This window comes from Bolinopsis microptera, chromosome 3 (assembly GCF_026151205.1).
Source record: "Bolinopsis microptera isolate Bmic1 chromosome 3, MBARI_Bmic_1.0, whole genome shotgun sequence".
NCBI lineage: Eukaryota > Metazoa > Ctenophora > Tentaculata > Lobata > Bolinopsidae > Bolinopsis > Bolinopsis microptera.
In genome coordinates this window covers 16,454,148-16,470,193 of record NC_087074.1, presented here as the reverse complement: position 1 = coordinate 16,470,193, position 16,046 = coordinate 16,454,148, and the positions used below count along the sequence as shown (strand labels likewise).

Sequence of the window (16,046 nt, the reverse complement as noted above, 5' to 3'; positions counted from 1 at the left end):
CGGACGTCCTGGGTAGATGGACCCCTCCCCTCCCTCCCTATACGCCGGACGTCATAATGCAATGGCCCCTAATCAGGTAATGCCTCCTCACACCTAACAGCTCCCTTGTCCTGTTTTAACGTTAATCTTCTCATTCCTGACCTAAAATTAAAAGTAAGGCATCTAAGATATGTCAATCTTGAAACATTTACAATTGGTTTGTTTATTATTCAAAGATAATGGAAATCAGGGGTCGTTCACATATTACGTAATCAATATTTTAGCAATTTTTACCCCCTCCGTTATCAACCGTAATCAAGACCCACCCCCCACCCCTCCTGACAGCAAAATTACGTAATCATGGCCTGACCCCCCCCCCCCCCCCACTTTTTGACTTTTTCCCCTGGAAAACACTTTTCTCTACGTTTCATGCTACCCTGATCATTATGAGCCGAAATCAATGCCATGATATCCGGCCAAGCACCTTCCAAACTACTTTAGCAGCTGATCCATTCCTAAATTTTATCACTATCAGAGTGAAATTGAGTGACATTTTAATTAAAATATTGTCAAATTCTAGAGGGTAAAAAAGAAAATGTTGATTACGTAATCAACAGCCAAACCCCCCCCCCCCCCTCGTTATCAACCGTAATCATTTGAGAACCCCCTCCACTGATAACGCAATGTGTGAACGACCCCTAAATATAAATAACATAGGCAGTATTTGGGTAATTATGTAGTAATTGGGTAATTACAGTAATTACCAATAATTACTCATTCAGTTGTCAGACAAAGTTTTTCCGCCGTAAAAGTCAACTCAACAATGTAGAAAATATTAATCTTGAAACTCTGTTATCCTGTGCGACCTCTGTATGTAATGAAAAACAAAGCAATTGTTTATTGTATTCCAATTTGTAAAACTCATGTCAGCCTATAATTATATACAAAAGATGCACCATCGTTCAATCCATACATGGTAGGGTCTCAGATTTTGATCGTCTGTACGGAATCCATAATGGTCATATAAATGGTCTCTCTTTTAATCCAAAATCAAACTTATTAAAAACAGAATTTAACATAATATTTTATATCTGCCTCAGTCCTTGGTGTCCCCGATACCGTCGGCTCCTATGGAGAACACAGCCTCGCTCTCCGGTAAGCAAGGAGAGTCGTATATTTTACATATTCTGTTCTCGCCCCGTCCTTTGCGCAAGTAGAGGCGGGTTGTTGAGGCGTGGGCCATTATGTTACCTGAAAAATAGAGGTCTGGTAAAATATTAATAACCATATCATAAAAACTTGATATGCAACAAACTTTACAGAAGAACTTTTGATCTTAGAAGGAAAACGTACCTCCGATTGGTTTCTTTGGATCAGCGCTGAACATAGCTGATGCACCGTCTACTTGCGCAACAACCTAACAAATTAGTTGATTTAATTAAAGGAGAAACCAACTTGCTGAAGTTCAGTGCAGGTTCCAGTTCCAGTTGATTGTAGTCGTGCAATCGAACCAAACCTAGAGCCGAATCTGCCAAAGCTTAGCAACGTAAAATGTATAGATGAAATGAGAAATCCCATTATTTGAAGCTTTTAATTTTAAGTTAATGAACGTCTAATGCCGCTTAGGATCGTTTGCCTTGGCTGAGAAGAAAGTAAAGAAAGTTGATATATTAATTACATGATATGTGTGGTTTCAGTCGCAAAGCTATCACCAGTAAATGTAATAGCCGATCTATCAATACTAACCTGGTTGGTAATGACGACTGCAACCCCAAACTCGTCAGCTAGTCTCAGCAACATCCTCAGGAACCTGGCTAGATGCATCTGGCGAGCAGACAGTTCACCACGCCCACTGAAGTCTGTCCGGTACAGAGCCATTGCACTGTCCACTATCAGAAGGGCGTACCTTGACTCTGTCATCATACTGCTCGCCTGGTTAATATTCAGTTAACTTTCACCGACCACTGCACTGACTAAGGCGCCGGGGAGTGGGTCTTAATGACCAATGGGTTATTTAATCTGATAAATAAGACATCTCAGTTCTAGTTTAATTCAAATTGCACTTGGACCGCGATCCGCACTAAAGAATCGAGGTTAAAAACCGTTTACTTTTCAAGAATCTAACCGACAGGAGACTAAAAACTAACCTGCAATAACAGCTGTGTCTGATGGTCGGAGTTGAAAGCTCTAGCGCAGGCCACGTTATCTAACACAGCTGCCCCGTCCAGCCCGTACCTCTCTGCCACTGCAAGCAGTCTCTCAGGTCTGAAGGTTCCCTCTGTGTCCACATACAGACACTTTCCTTCCCCTCCCCCCATATCAGTGGGTAGTTGACACGTGACTGCTAGTGTGTGACACAACTGGGTTTTACCTTTGGAGGAACAACAGGTGAGGTTCTATTGTTATTTCACAACTTCTCAGGAGAGGGGGGCATTATAAAAACATGTCACGAACCAGATATAACAATTCCATGTTCATGAGATGAAGAACTGAAAGAATAAGATAACATTTTCACACAAGGAACTGATCGTTATATCCAATCTAACCTGTTCTGAATTCCCCGAACATCTCAGTAATGCTGCCAGTTTCAATGCCTCCCCCCAGCAGCTTATCTAACTCCTTACTCCCTGTAGTGAGCATGATTATCTCTGATCTTGTTCTGTGCAATTCAGTTGCCGTTGTGAAACCCATAGCACATCTCTTCATTGCTTCGGTCAGGATCTTGTCTGCTTTAGCTTCGCTGATGCCTGGATAAAAACTTATTCATACAACATGGCGTGAACCAAACTGTAGTAGCGAATGAGCAAGAACTGTTAACCCTTTTTAATTTAGTTATGTAAGTTAAAACCACCTTCAAGAACGTAAATCCTAAAAAAAGCAAGTAATCTAGCAATCGCCTCTGAGAGCACATCACACATACATGATTGCGTGGCTAAGAAAAGTTGTATATCGAAGCAATTACCTTTGATGACTAGGAGGGCTTTTTTGGGAGCATATGCTACACTCTCAATAGTATTATATCCTGCTTCAATAAGTTTCTTGACATCACTTGCTCCTGCAAAAGCGGGAATTTTAAGATACGAGGACGAGCCGCGCATTTATGTCAAAGATGTATGATCAGTATGGGTATTTGCTAAACAAAATGTCATAATCTAGTCGCGCGTTACGTACAAGCGATGCATTCATTTGTCTCTACTTAGGTTCCCAAACATGATCTGCCACCATATTTCCAATTCCGGATTGCCGTTATCTTTTAGACACTAGCTAGACGACACTCACTTAGGGTTGTGTTGCTTTACCTTCCACCATGTTCAGTATTAAATGAATCATTTGCTATGTGAGGTATCACGTGTTATGTGAGGTATCACGTGTTATGTGAGGTAACACGTGCTATGTGAGGTATCACGTGCTATGTGAGGTATCACGTGCTATGTGAGGTATCACGTGCTATGTGAGGTATCATGTGCTGTGTGGCGGAGTTATAAATAAATAACTTGTTTATTGTTTAGGAGCCCCCTAACTTTCAGTACCTCAATCGTGTCTTGTGCCATCCACAATCAACTCACTAACTCATTCACTGGTCATTCAAGAAAAATAGAGTCAAAACAATGAAATTTGGGTTGCGGAAAACTGAAATATGAAAACGTCCACCGGTAGGACATTTTCATAATTTTCCTTTCATCAAAGTTATAACATATGATATAGGAGTGTCACCCCCCCCCCCCCCCCCCCCCCCGGCCCCCCGTGATACAACAGCATATTGATCAGCTCACCAATTCCAGCAGACTCCAGGAGTTTGACGTGCTGGTAGGTGACACAGTCCTCAAGTTCCTCAGCTTGCTCGGACTGTGCTGCTGCAGCCGCACTTGCCATTCTGGTGGATAATATTATTTAGAGGTTTTGCTTCATCTTATCAATAAAACTCTTGATTCATCATGCACCACAATATACACGCCTTGATAAAAGGCTTTGTACATAGATGGGGATTGGGGACCAAAGTGTATCATAATAATTGTCACACTATAAACAAACTAAGTAGTCAATTCAAACGCATAGTATAGTTTACAGTCAGTACACTACAGCCAGTGGCGTAACGAATGGCCCCGCTGTGCAGGGGGGCGCCGTCTTAGGGGGGCGCCAAATCGTCGTTTGAATGTGGGACAATTTCGAAAACTTAACTAAAGTACTAGCAGAACTGCGCGTTTTGCTCTAGATAGGCACTTTTTTAGAGATTTCACCGGCGTATCCTCTAAAATCACCTAGTTTGTTCAATTTTAGGGAGGGGCACCAAAAGGGGAGGGGGCGCCATGAATAGGGGGGCGATTTTTCGGCAGGGGGGCGCCAACAGGCAATGTTACGCCACTGACTACAGCGAAACAAGTTTTTAGCGAAACAAGTTTTTAGTGAAACAAGTTTTTAGTGAAACAAGTTTTTAGTGAAACAAGTTTTTAGTAAAACAAGTTTTTAGTGAAACAAGTTTTTAGGCACATCAAATAACGGGGATATCATAAGGTTTGTGGGATTATTATTCATATATATATATGTAGTATAATAATAGTATTAGCTGATGCATTGATATAAGAGCTCTAGTTAATCTGACTAGTGGTTTACTATTTACCTGTGACTGAACGTAACAGATACTGCACCCCACCATAAACATGAACCAGAGGAACACAAACAAATTCAAATTCGCTCTCTTATTTATAATCAAATTATATAATAAAAATCATAAGCTATAAAGCAATTATTTTCGGTGTCAATATGTTATCCCCGTCGAGCAAGCAATATAATGCTTTAACAGGTAATAATATATCTACTTTCAAGTTGTATTCTATATCCTCGAGTTACAAATCAAATCAAATAATGATACATAATTATATCATCACAAATATTAATTAAAAAATCTTACCGTAATAATTTAAATTGTAAATTTTCATAAATAAATTCAATAAACTAAACCAAACGTTCAAGTTAGTAAACTTCTTCTTTGCTAAATAAAACCATAATGCTTACTCTTATTCTGCAAATAGTTATCTCCTTCAATTCTACTCATCAGACACTTTCCAGCAATCACAGTAAATTCCATTTTTTAAACTGTACTTTTTTAAATTATAGGTTTATCTTCAAATCGTTTAAACTATTTAAAGAGTCCCTAATTAAGAGCTTTTAATACGGCACTTTATCTTTGAAACAATATTGAATATTGATGCCTGATCTACTAATATTGAAATTTCCAACCTGCTGTATGGCAATGTTACACAACATAAATTTAAGCATATTATAGCATAGATTTTCTGTCACAATAAGACTGCACTCCATAGTAACAACCCTAAACAGAACCCTTTATCTCTGCCAACAATTGTTATATGAGCTTACTGAGCCTTGCCTTCAAAAACTCACCTGAACTAGCGTTTTGGTGAGTGCAAAGGAGGTTGTGCTTATACCTGTGGACATTCTCGTGAACTATAGTCTGGTTTATCACTGTTACTGGCAGACTTTTCTGAACCAACGAAGTCCAAGTCCTCTTCTGAGTTCTGATAGGACTCGCAGGTCTACTAACTCCTCATCAGTCCTCAGGCAAGTCACCTGATAGCGTGTCAAACGACTGCTTCAGTTCTGAGAGGGCAACTTCTCTATCTCGATCTCGGACTGAAAGAATAATTTAATTTGTCATATTCGTACCAATACTATCATTGCTAGGACACTAATTTCTCAAAAACACTCAAATTTGTAATATATTTGAAATGATCGGGGACGACATTATGGGGCTCCTTTCGAAAAATTCCATATGTTTGTCCTCAAACATATGGGTATTGTCAGGCTATATATTTCCAGTTTTACATATTACGCCTTTAGTTTATATTATAGGACCTTTGGCTTATATACAGGGTGGGCCAAAAGTCAGTGTGCAAACGTTGGCCTTAATAGCTCAGTCACTGAGTGCCCAATTGAAATACTTCCTTCTGGTATGACTTAGTACCACCACTGGTTCGAGGAATTTGTCAACTCGAAAAATATTTGCGTTCATTTTTTTCAAATGGATGTTCATTTTCACATTTATTTGATAGTTTGGATAGTCGGATCAAGCTAAATGTTATTGAATTGTGTTTGGCCATTCGAATTACGTTTGTCCTGAAAGAATTAGAACTGTAGCTTCTCAGATGACCGAGATTTGAAGCATAACGAGTTTATTCATTACGTGTGATCAGGTGATTGGTTTACCTAATCACGTGATAAGGTGACCCCGTTAACTACCCCGTTAAACATTATGGGAATTGTTAAGGGTGCCCAATTAAGGTGTCGTGTCACGGTGTCACATAATCACCCAGTCAATTTTGTTAACAAGATACACAAAATGCTTGATAACTTCGTCATTTCTAATTCGTTTTGCCTCATGTTTTCAGATCATATGCAACATTTGATAATCTACCGTCTCTAAAAAAATTAGGCGTTCAGCATGTTCAGAGAAAACAATATAGGTGTTTTAATATTGAATGGGCGTGGTCTAAATTATTCGAATTTTCAAATTTTGACGACGGAATCCTCGAACCAGTAAGTACAGTATGCCATCTGCAAAGCAACAGCTCTCAAATATAAAACACGGCGGAGGTATAAGACCCAACGTTTGCACACTGACTTTTGGCCCACCCTGTACTTTTCTTTCTTTTCTCGAAATTGATTTTATAGTTGTTTCTGATAGAGGAGAGTGATATCTATCTGCTGCTTTTGGTCCCATGGAAACATATGGGTATTGTCAGGCTATATATTTCCAGTTTTATATATTACGCCTTTAGTTTATATTATAGGACCTTTGGCTTATATACTTTTCTTTCTTTTCTCGAAATTGATTTTATAGTTGTTTCTGATAGAGGAGAGTGATATCTATCTGCTGCTTTTGGTCCCATGGAAAAATATTGTTCCTAGCCGAAGTTATCGCTGGTCAAAGGTCAGTGCTCATGCGTAATTGTATTGCGCGAGCGATTTTCAATCGCTCTCCCTGAAAATCTATCTTCTCCTACATTTTTTGAGCAATCACCTTGAAATTTCATGAAGACCCCCCTTGCCCCCTTAACTTTGTTATCTCTCAGGATATATTGTTATCTACAAGTTCCTGTGATAATTCTTCGAACACACTTTCACTATACTCAGTTGTCTATCATTGCCCCAGACTACAGGCTTACAGTATCTCTCAACTCATTGTTCGTCCTAGACTGTCTTCGTAGCCATTTAAAGTAAAGTAAAGTAAAGTCAAATTTATGACATCACATCATGATCACACAAGTCTACAAAATATTAACTGCACTGCTAGGGGTCAGAGCTATTTTCTGGTTTCCGTAGATAGTTCTAGTCCACAGTGGCACTGGTGGAGGCAACAGAGTAACAGGAGCAGGGACAAGATCTTTGACAATAGCAATGATCTCATCCTCGATTTGTGAGTCATAGAACTTAGACCTCATAGCTTTGCTCACAACATCCGACCCCTTTAGCTCCTTTTGCATTGTTTGCACTTGTGCATGACAGCTCGAAAGATTGGAGCTGCAAATACTTTACTGATTGATTGTTGATGATGTTGGCAAATTAATGTTCAACAATACAAACAGAAGGGATCCTTTATTACTACAGAATACTTGGCAGCGTTCAAGCACCAATTTGTAGCTGAGTCTCTTGGCTGCTAACAGAGATCTTCTGTCACATCGGTGATGATACATAGAGGGTTAACGCTTGTTATTACCTAGTCATCCTAGAAATTTTGAGGATCATACGAGCTTGTTGAACATGATACACGGTAATTAAATTTAGATGTCGTCCATGTAATTGCCAAAGAAAGCACAGGGAATGGCGAGTCTCTGATTGCACTTGTGGGACGGTACATTGCCCGCAAGCACAATCTGCACAAAATCACCAAGTTTGGGGAACTAATAAAGTTATGGCCAAATTTAGGCACATATTTCATGAAAACTTGAAACAAAAGACTTGAATTGGATAATAAATCAAATCAAATCAAGGATAATGACACAAACATCATCACTACCTTTTATTATCACTACTTTTTGTCATCACAACTTTGAATTTAATCATTCTTCCTAATTTCTACATCATCAGAACTGTGAACATATTATATGTTTTTGTCATATTATATCTGACTTAAAGCAGTTAAATTTAGGCTTAACTTGATCTCATGACAATATATTCGTATCTCCTGACAAAAAAGTATACCACAGTTTGAAATCAATTGAATGAATACAAAACTCAATATTACATCATACATGTGTGCGCTAAATGATGTCATGAAGTCGGCAAACTTCAGCGAAAAATCGGACATAATGGCGCTCGATTTTATTCCACTGATTCTGAGATTTTCGCTGAATTTTGTTCGCGGAACTTTTTGATTTCGTGAAACATTTTATTACCTGGGGACCCCAGGCTATTATATTTATATTCATAATCATATAATAGAGATTAGGCGGAATGACAGGCTGAGCACCGCGCCCAGTAAGCTATACTGTGTACTAGTTTGTGGTTCTTGTCACATGTTTTTTAGTTGTAGACTTACTGTTTCTGAACGTGATAGCCTGAGGTCTCCAGGTAATTGTAGACCTGCCGCGCACGAGTGCGCAGCTGTATCTTGGCTTTCGCAACAATACTAGTAAAATGACAATGGGGGCCATGCATGATGACGTAATACAAAGTACAAACTGGTTCTATAAACAAGTTTATTATCGGATGTTTACTTATATTTATTATATGATATTATTATAATTCATAATACATAATAGTTCAATTCATAGTCAATAATTAAATTAAAAATTGATTTTATAGTTCATACCAAGACGCCGCGCTTAACGGGCGACTCGTAAAATATTTGTTCCATATATTATTATAAAGGGTCTCAATAAGAGGTCTCGACTGCCTAGGCGTCAAACCTTGGCAGTCGGTAGTTTTCCTCTGGCCCGGGATCAGCTGACCCTAGGGACCAGAGGGTAAAGGTGTAGAGACTATGTGAATCTACAAATCTTTCGAGGTTGTTTTTACAAGAGACAGGGCTTGCTACGCAAGGGAAGAAAACCGGGAGAAACAATCACAAATTATACAAATAAATATTATAAAACCTAGCAAAAAGAAATTCAATCAATCCTACACTACTACAAATGTTTATTACATACTACAATGTAATACACGATAAATAAATGCTGTATAATCAAGAAACTGGGCTTGCAGGGCAAGGGACGGAACACAGGGACTGGCTACAGAGTGTATAAAACAGTGATTCAGCAAGTACCCATTGGGTATTGCTGAATCTGACCCACAAAATACCACAATCAATGCAAGAATATACAATATTTAAACAAACATCATGTTTATACAAGAATCAGGGCATGCAGAGCAAGAGAAGAAAAATAAGAGAAAAACTCCAACACATGTATACCCCTTAGTCCAGTAAATAACAATAATTACTTGTACACAAAACTGTATAATATAAAATACGTAACAAATACACAGTCTACCCAATATACGGGTTAAAAATTGTATAAACAAGAGACAGGGCTTGCATAGCAAGGGAAGAGATATAAGAGGACCAGGTAAAAAGTGTTTATTACAGTATCCAGTGAAGAATAAACTAAATATAGAGTATCTACAGTGTATTATACTCTCAATAATATCATATGTCTAAGACCATCCTGAGAATTCTGGCTGATCCAAGCAGAGCTGTCTTCTGGAGATTAGAGATGCTCAGATTGCAGTGGACTGCGTCGAGGTGTTTACGAAAGTTAATGGTGATAGTTCCTAATGCGCCTATCACCACAGGGACGATTGTGACCTTTCGTAAATTCCAGTTCTTCTTAATTTCTCTTTTTAGGTCTTGATATTTCAGTATCTTTTCTTGTTCTCTATCCAGGATCCGGGTATCTCCTGGGATTGCAACGTCAATGATGGTTGCTGCGTTGGTTACCTTGTCTACCAGGAGGAGATCCGGTCTGCAGTGTTCGATAACGTGGTCCGACTGGACATGGAAGTCCCACAATATCTTGACTTTTTCGTTCTCCAGCACCTTCTCTGCCCGGTGTTCGTACCACCTTTTACTGCGTGGGAAGCCGTATTCCTTGCACAGACTCCAGTGCAATGCGGCAGCTACTTTGTCATGCCGACACTTATATTCTGTCTGTGAAAGTTTTGGGCACCCATTCAGTATGTGGTCTATTGTCTCGTAATGATTTCTGCAGAGTCTGCAGAGGGGAGAAGAGCCAGGTGTTTTGTCAATCCTGTGCTTCACATAATTCGTCCTAAGTGCTTGGTCTTGGGCTGCTATCAACAATCCTTCTGTCTCCTTCTTCAAGTCTTGTTGAGTGAGCCAGTTCCAAGAGGTTAACGGGTCCGCTATACCCACCATCTGCCTTGGGAACTGTCCGTGCATCACTTTAGCAGTCCACTTCTCCTTGCGGATTTCCTCGCGTTGTGTTCGGTCGATATCTTTCTCTATCTCTTCACCCAAGAGTATCTTGTCTTTGACAAAGTAGTCCTTCAGAGCAATCAGTTCTGGGTCTCTACTTCTCACCACATAAGTGGTGAGTGCATTCTCCTCTCTCTTTACGACTTCCTCTATACTATGTAGCCCACGGCCACCCAGTTGACGGCTTACGTATAACCGATCAACATCTCCTTGGGGGTGGTGAGCTCCATTTATCCTCATCAGTTTCCGGGTCTTGACATCTAAGGCTTTGGTCTCTCCAGCATTCCATGAGAGAATTCCAGCTCCATATCTTATCACAGGTACAGCCCAGGTGTTAATTGCTTGTATACTATTCCAGCCATGAAGCTGGGATTTTAAAACCTTTTTAACTCTTCTGATATACTCTTTTGTAACCAGTGCTTTCATCTCTTTGTGCAGTATATCATTGGCTTCTAGTATTCCCAGATACTTATAGCCCTCGTCCTCTAACTCATGGATCTGTTCACCTGTGGGTAGGGAGATGCCTTCGAAAACGGCTCTTGCTCCCTTCTTCACCTTCACCACGGCACATTTCTCTAGCCCGAATTCCATTTTTATGTCACTGCTGAACTCTGCTGTGGTATTAACCAGTGTTTGCATTTCGTCTTCACTCTCGGCATACAACTTGAGGTCGTCCATGTAAAGCCTATGTGACACTTTCGGTCGACCTCCCTTCTCCAGAGAGTATCCTATGTCATGCTTATTCAAAAGAATGGACAGGGGTATAAGACTAATGATAAAGTGAATAGGTGATACTGAGTCTCCTTGGAATAGACCTCTATTAATTTTAATTCTCCCAAGGGAAACTTTACCAAGCATCAGGTTAACATACGATTGTTTGAAGGAGGCTTCAAACAGATCTATGATGGATGAAGAGATACCACACATGGTCAAACAAGACAGAATCCAAGAGTGTGGGACGCTATCATACGCCTTCTTGTAGTCTATAAACGTCATGTTCAGGTTCCGCTTCCTTCGTTTACAGTTCTATAGAATGAGTTTGTCTATCATTAACTGTTCTTTACATCCTCTGCTCTTTTTCTTGCACCCTTTCTGCTCAGGGGGGAGGAGTTTTTGCTGGTCTAAATGGTTGTATATGGAATCTGAGATTAGACCAGTGAACAGTTTCCACATAGCTGATAAGCATGTAATAGGTCTGAAATTGCCTGGGATGGGTCCTTTGGAGTGGTCTTTTATGAGCAGGTACGTGCGTCCCAATGTCATCCAGTCTGGGATATCAGCGTTGGTTAGGCAATTCATAAGTTGATCTGCAATCCGGTTGTCTTTCGCTGACTAAATGTGCTCCTGCAAGCAATAGAGTGTTGGTTTCAGTGATTGAAGAAGTAGGAATCTCTGCTATACATGAGTTGATGAGAGATGTTTCCTCCATAAGCTTCTTTCTGTTCACATGTCTCAGGGGCTTGGTTTCTATCACTGAAGGGTCTTCTAAGAGGGTTTTTAGCCGCTCAATGATTGCCTCCTTGTCAAAATCAGGTACCGTTGCGGTGGGGTTGAGTTCTTCGGCAGCAACAGTTGGGATAGTTGCATCCCTCAACGTCCTGATTGCTTGGGAGACTGTGGGTAGAGCTTGAGTTGTTGTTGTTGGAGCCTCTTCCACTACACTAGGTGGAAGAGTACCTCGAATCTCCAGTAGTTCTATGTCTGAGTAGTTCTATGTCCAGATTGCTAGGGTTTACAACGGTGCCACTGAAACATCCTGCTGTTGATCTCTTATCCGGATCACCCAGTCTCCTCCCGATCCTCCCACACTTCACAACAAGATGCCAACACTGCCCGCCAACTTCCTCGCCTTACTGCAAAACTTATCTCTTGAAGTAAAGCAACACATGCATACCCTCCTCACTCAGAGTATCCTGGACAGTCTGAAAGAGGAAAAGCTTGCTTCTAAAATAGAACGTATAGATGAAAAGAAGAAGGAAAAGAAAACGAAGAAGGAAACTACTGTTCAAAATGTCTCGTATAGCCCACATGCGCTCATAGAGCACGTTCCAGTCCTCCCTGGGATGAACGAAAATCTATTCATGAAAATCACAGAAGAATTAGATTCAATGAATCTTGAAGGCAAATCTAAAAAAGTCCACACCCTATGGCTAAGCCCTTCATCAGAAGACTACTGCTTTGGTAACATAGTTAACAAGCCACATCCCATCAACAACTTCCCTAGCATCTTTAAGTTGATGGGACTTATTAATGACCTCCCCTCCACCACAAACAACATGGATGCTTGCCTTGTTACTAGGTACGACACTCAGCAAGCTAAGTTAAGCCTCCATAAAGACGATGAAGACCTAATAATATCACAGTCTAGCTCCATTTGCACTTACTCAATAGGGGCTCCACGGTCACTTGAGTTTGTGCTCGATACAACCCAAGTAGAACAACGCACAACTAGGGCCTCTAGGTCAAGGCCAGCCCAAGAGTTGATTAACGCAGACTTCACCCTTCCTGCCACCAATGGCACACTGAACATCATGAAGCCTGGTGCACAGCAAGTCATGAGGCACAGGATTGCCCCAGGAGTTGCACCTTCTGACAATGAAATTTGTTGGAGGTATAGTCTCTCCTTCAGAAAGTTAACCACTCCTTCCTCTTCCCCTTCATCTCCTATTCTTCCCTCTCCTACATCCGACAGTCCTAATAAAGTATAGATTTCTTCCTTATAGATGATAGTCTGGTTAATTATCCGGTCTGTAACGCAGATATTAGTCATGGTTTTCGATCTGATCACAGCTACATTTCATTATCTCTACAGGGTTCCCCCATTAAACGTGGAATAGGATATTGGAAACTTAATAATAGCCATCTAAATAATGAGTCGTTTTTGAGTAATGTACGGGAGATTATCAATGAAACTGCTGACAGTAATTTTGATTCGTACTCGGGACTCTGGGACGTGATTAAAATGAAAATTAAAGATTTTGCGATCAGATTCGGAAAAAAAGAAAAGAAAGAAAAAGTTGCAAAAAAGAAAAAAATATCCTCTGATATTGAAGAGGTTAAAAAGATAACTGATTTTATGCAGAAAGATGATCTGCGCAAAAAATTGTATGACTTGGAATCCCAGCTTGATAGTATCATTAAAGCTGAGGTTAACGGGGCCATGACCAGGTCTAGGATTCAGTGGACAGAGGAGGGTGAAAGGTCCACCAAATATTTCTTCGGGCTGGAGAAAAGTAGAGCTAAAAAAAAGTCTATTACCAAACTTATTAACAGCGATCAGAGTGTACTACGCACACAGCAGGATATTTCTGAGCACGTAGTTAACTTTTATCAGGACATCTTTAGCTCTACGAATCCAAACGAGCATGAAATAACCGATTATATTAATTCCAGTAACCTAGATACTATTGATCAGGAGAACGCTGATAGGTTAGATAGGCCAATTTCCCTCCTGGAGATGGATAGTATTATCAGTAAATTTAAGAAAAATAAATCTCCAGGGTGGGACGGCCTCACTGCTGAATTCTACAAAGTATTCTGGGAGGACATTAAGAATATCCTATTTAACTCCTTTTTAGAGTCGGTTGATAATGGGGTTATGTCACCTTCACAACGTCTAGGAATTATAACACTTATCCCGAAACCTAAAACCCCCATTGAGTTAAACTATATAAAGAACTGGCGACCAATCACCCTTTTGAATGTAGACTATAAGATATTCACTCATATTATAAAAAATAGGATCTTAAGTTCACTTCCAACACTTATTAGTACAGCCCAATCCGGGTTTCAAAAAGGGAAGAGTACCAGCGATAATCTGATCTTAATGTATCTAACCTTAGAACATTACCATGATAACCAAGAGGATACTGGTATGATTATGCAGGTCGACCTCCAACGGGCTTTCGACTCGGTCGAACATAAGTTTCTTTTCAGTGTCTTGGAAGGTATGGGGTTTGGAAATTATTTAATCAACTTGGTGAGAGTGGCATTTCACGCTGGTATGAGTTACGCTAACGTTAACGGACACCTTAGCAGCCCTGTTCACATACTTCGTGGCGTCCATCAGGGGAGCCCCCTTTCCCCAATTCTTTTCCTCCTAGTGTCCCAGGTACTTAGTAATAAGCTACAGTATAACCCTTATATTAAAGGCCTCAGCATTAATGGTATCAACATACTCATGAGTCTGTTTGCTGATGACACGGATCTGTACCTGGATCCCTCCCAGGCTTGCGTAGATGCAGTTATCCTAGAGCTCAACCTGTTCGGTCAGCACTCAGGCTGTAAGCCCAACATCAGTAAAACTAAGTGCATACCTTTAGGAGCTACCAGAGACAACACTAGTCTCCGAAATTACCTTACCAGTACATACGGGGAAGACATGGTAGCTAACGACTTAACGAGTTTACAGCATTAGGAGTCAAGTTCGACAACACGTCTAGTGGAGCTGATCTCTGCAAAATGAACTACCACAGTAAACTTAGTAACGCCAGCTCCGCTATCAACACCTGGAGTAAGAGAGACTTAACTCTGATAGGAAAGTGTACAATTATTAAATCTCTTATTCTTTCCCAGTTCACTTACCTTATCATACCACTAGAAACTCCTGATACTAACACCATCAGTAAAATAGACACTATGATATTTCACTTCTTGTGGGGTTGTAAGAGGGATAAGTTGAAACGTGATATTGTTACTTCTCCTCGTGAATGTTTTTTTTTTTTTTTTTTTTTGTCGGTGGGCGCTCACTCTACCTCCCCGGGTTTGCGGGGAGGCTACGTCCGCCTTGTGGCTAACGTCTCTTGGAGCTCCTTTGGTTGCGGAGGTGTACCGAAAGCTCGGCTGGGATGGGGACTCGCTGAGCCGGCACGAACCAAATGGACATAACATTGCTGTTATGACCCGGTGGAACGGCGATACCCCTAAAAGTATCTGCCATATGTTCCGTCATCGGGGGACTTTCTGAGTCCATAGAAAGTCAACTGTCGAAACAGCCTCCCGGAAAATTGGGTTTGATAATGCGAGAAACTACCACTTCCACTGTTATCTGGCTAACAGCTCCGCTAGGTGTTTCTCGATATTTACTGTGCTTGATGTTTGTTGTTTTGCCGTGATTTGTTTGGTCGCGCGCGCACCAGTTTGGTGATAAATTTGTGGCTTTCTTTACTATGTATGTCTTTGTCCGCGCGTTCCGTGTTTTCAGTAGACCCCTGTTGCCGTTCTCTCTGTTTATGTGACGAGCTATTGTACTGTTTTGGCATATTTGTGGGTTTTAGGTACCATTTGTCCATGGTTGGGTCGTTTTAATATTCTACTGTCCGTAGCGGAAAGGAGCTTGCCGGGCTCCTGTGTGAGTGAGGTGGAGTGGAGAGAGGCCAGGTATGTGCTGGTATTTGATCTGATCCAGCCAGACGACGTTTAGCCTGCCGGACAATGAGGGGCAGTTACCATCCCTTACCAACGTGGAGGTCACTCTGAGGTTGCTAGTGGGTCCAGAAACAACAGGGGGGATGGAGTGAGTGATCCCTGCAGTTTGCTGGCTAGCCACCCCAGAGCGGGCGGGGTTGTGAAAGCCGTGCTCAGACTAGGCACCCCACCCGTCGTCTCTTCTTGCAGT

General features: G+C 40.8%; 4 protein-coding genes across 5 annotated transcripts in view; 1 reads left to right on the top strand and 3 right to left on the bottom strand.

Moving 5' to 3' along the window:
* LOC134812705 (POU domain, class 2, transcription factor 2-like) overlaps positions 1–16,046 on the bottom strand; it is a 1,142,226-nt gene that overhangs the window by 898,816 nt on the left and 227,364 nt on the right. The window lies entirely within an intron of this gene.
* The window catches only part of LOC134812970 (T-complex protein 1 subunit epsilon-like), a 93,686-nt gene that overhangs the window by 56,244 nt on the left and 21,396 nt on the right, over positions 1–16,046 (top strand). The window lies entirely within an intron of this gene.
* Positions 655–16,046, bottom strand: part of LOC134812973 (DNA repair protein RAD51 homolog 1-like) — a 63,261-nt gene continuing 47,869 nt past the window's right edge. The window contains exons 2-8 of the mRNA XM_063820608.1: positions 3,753–3,853; positions 2,942–3,034; positions 2,526–2,726; positions 2,127–2,350; positions 1,726–1,911; positions 1,333–1,396; positions 655–1,230 (exon numbers count right to left, since the gene is read on the bottom strand). Coding sequence (XP_063676678.1) covers positions 1,076–1,230; positions 1,333–1,396; positions 1,726–1,911; positions 2,127–2,350; positions 2,526–2,726; positions 2,942–3,034; positions 3,753–3,852 — 1,023 coding nt within the window. The 5' untranslated portion in view covers position 3,853 and the 3' untranslated portion in view covers positions 655–1,075. The remainder of the gene's footprint in view (positions 1,231–1,332; positions 1,397–1,725; positions 1,912–2,126; positions 2,351–2,525; positions 2,727–2,941; positions 3,035–3,752; positions 3,854–16,046) is intronic.
* Positions 9,641–11,425, bottom strand: LOC134813247 (uncharacterized). Its single transcript, XM_063820935.1, has one exon. It carries the CDS (start codon positions 11,423–11,425, stop codon positions 9,641–9,643), a length of 1,785 nt encoding a protein of 594 aa, XP_063677005.1.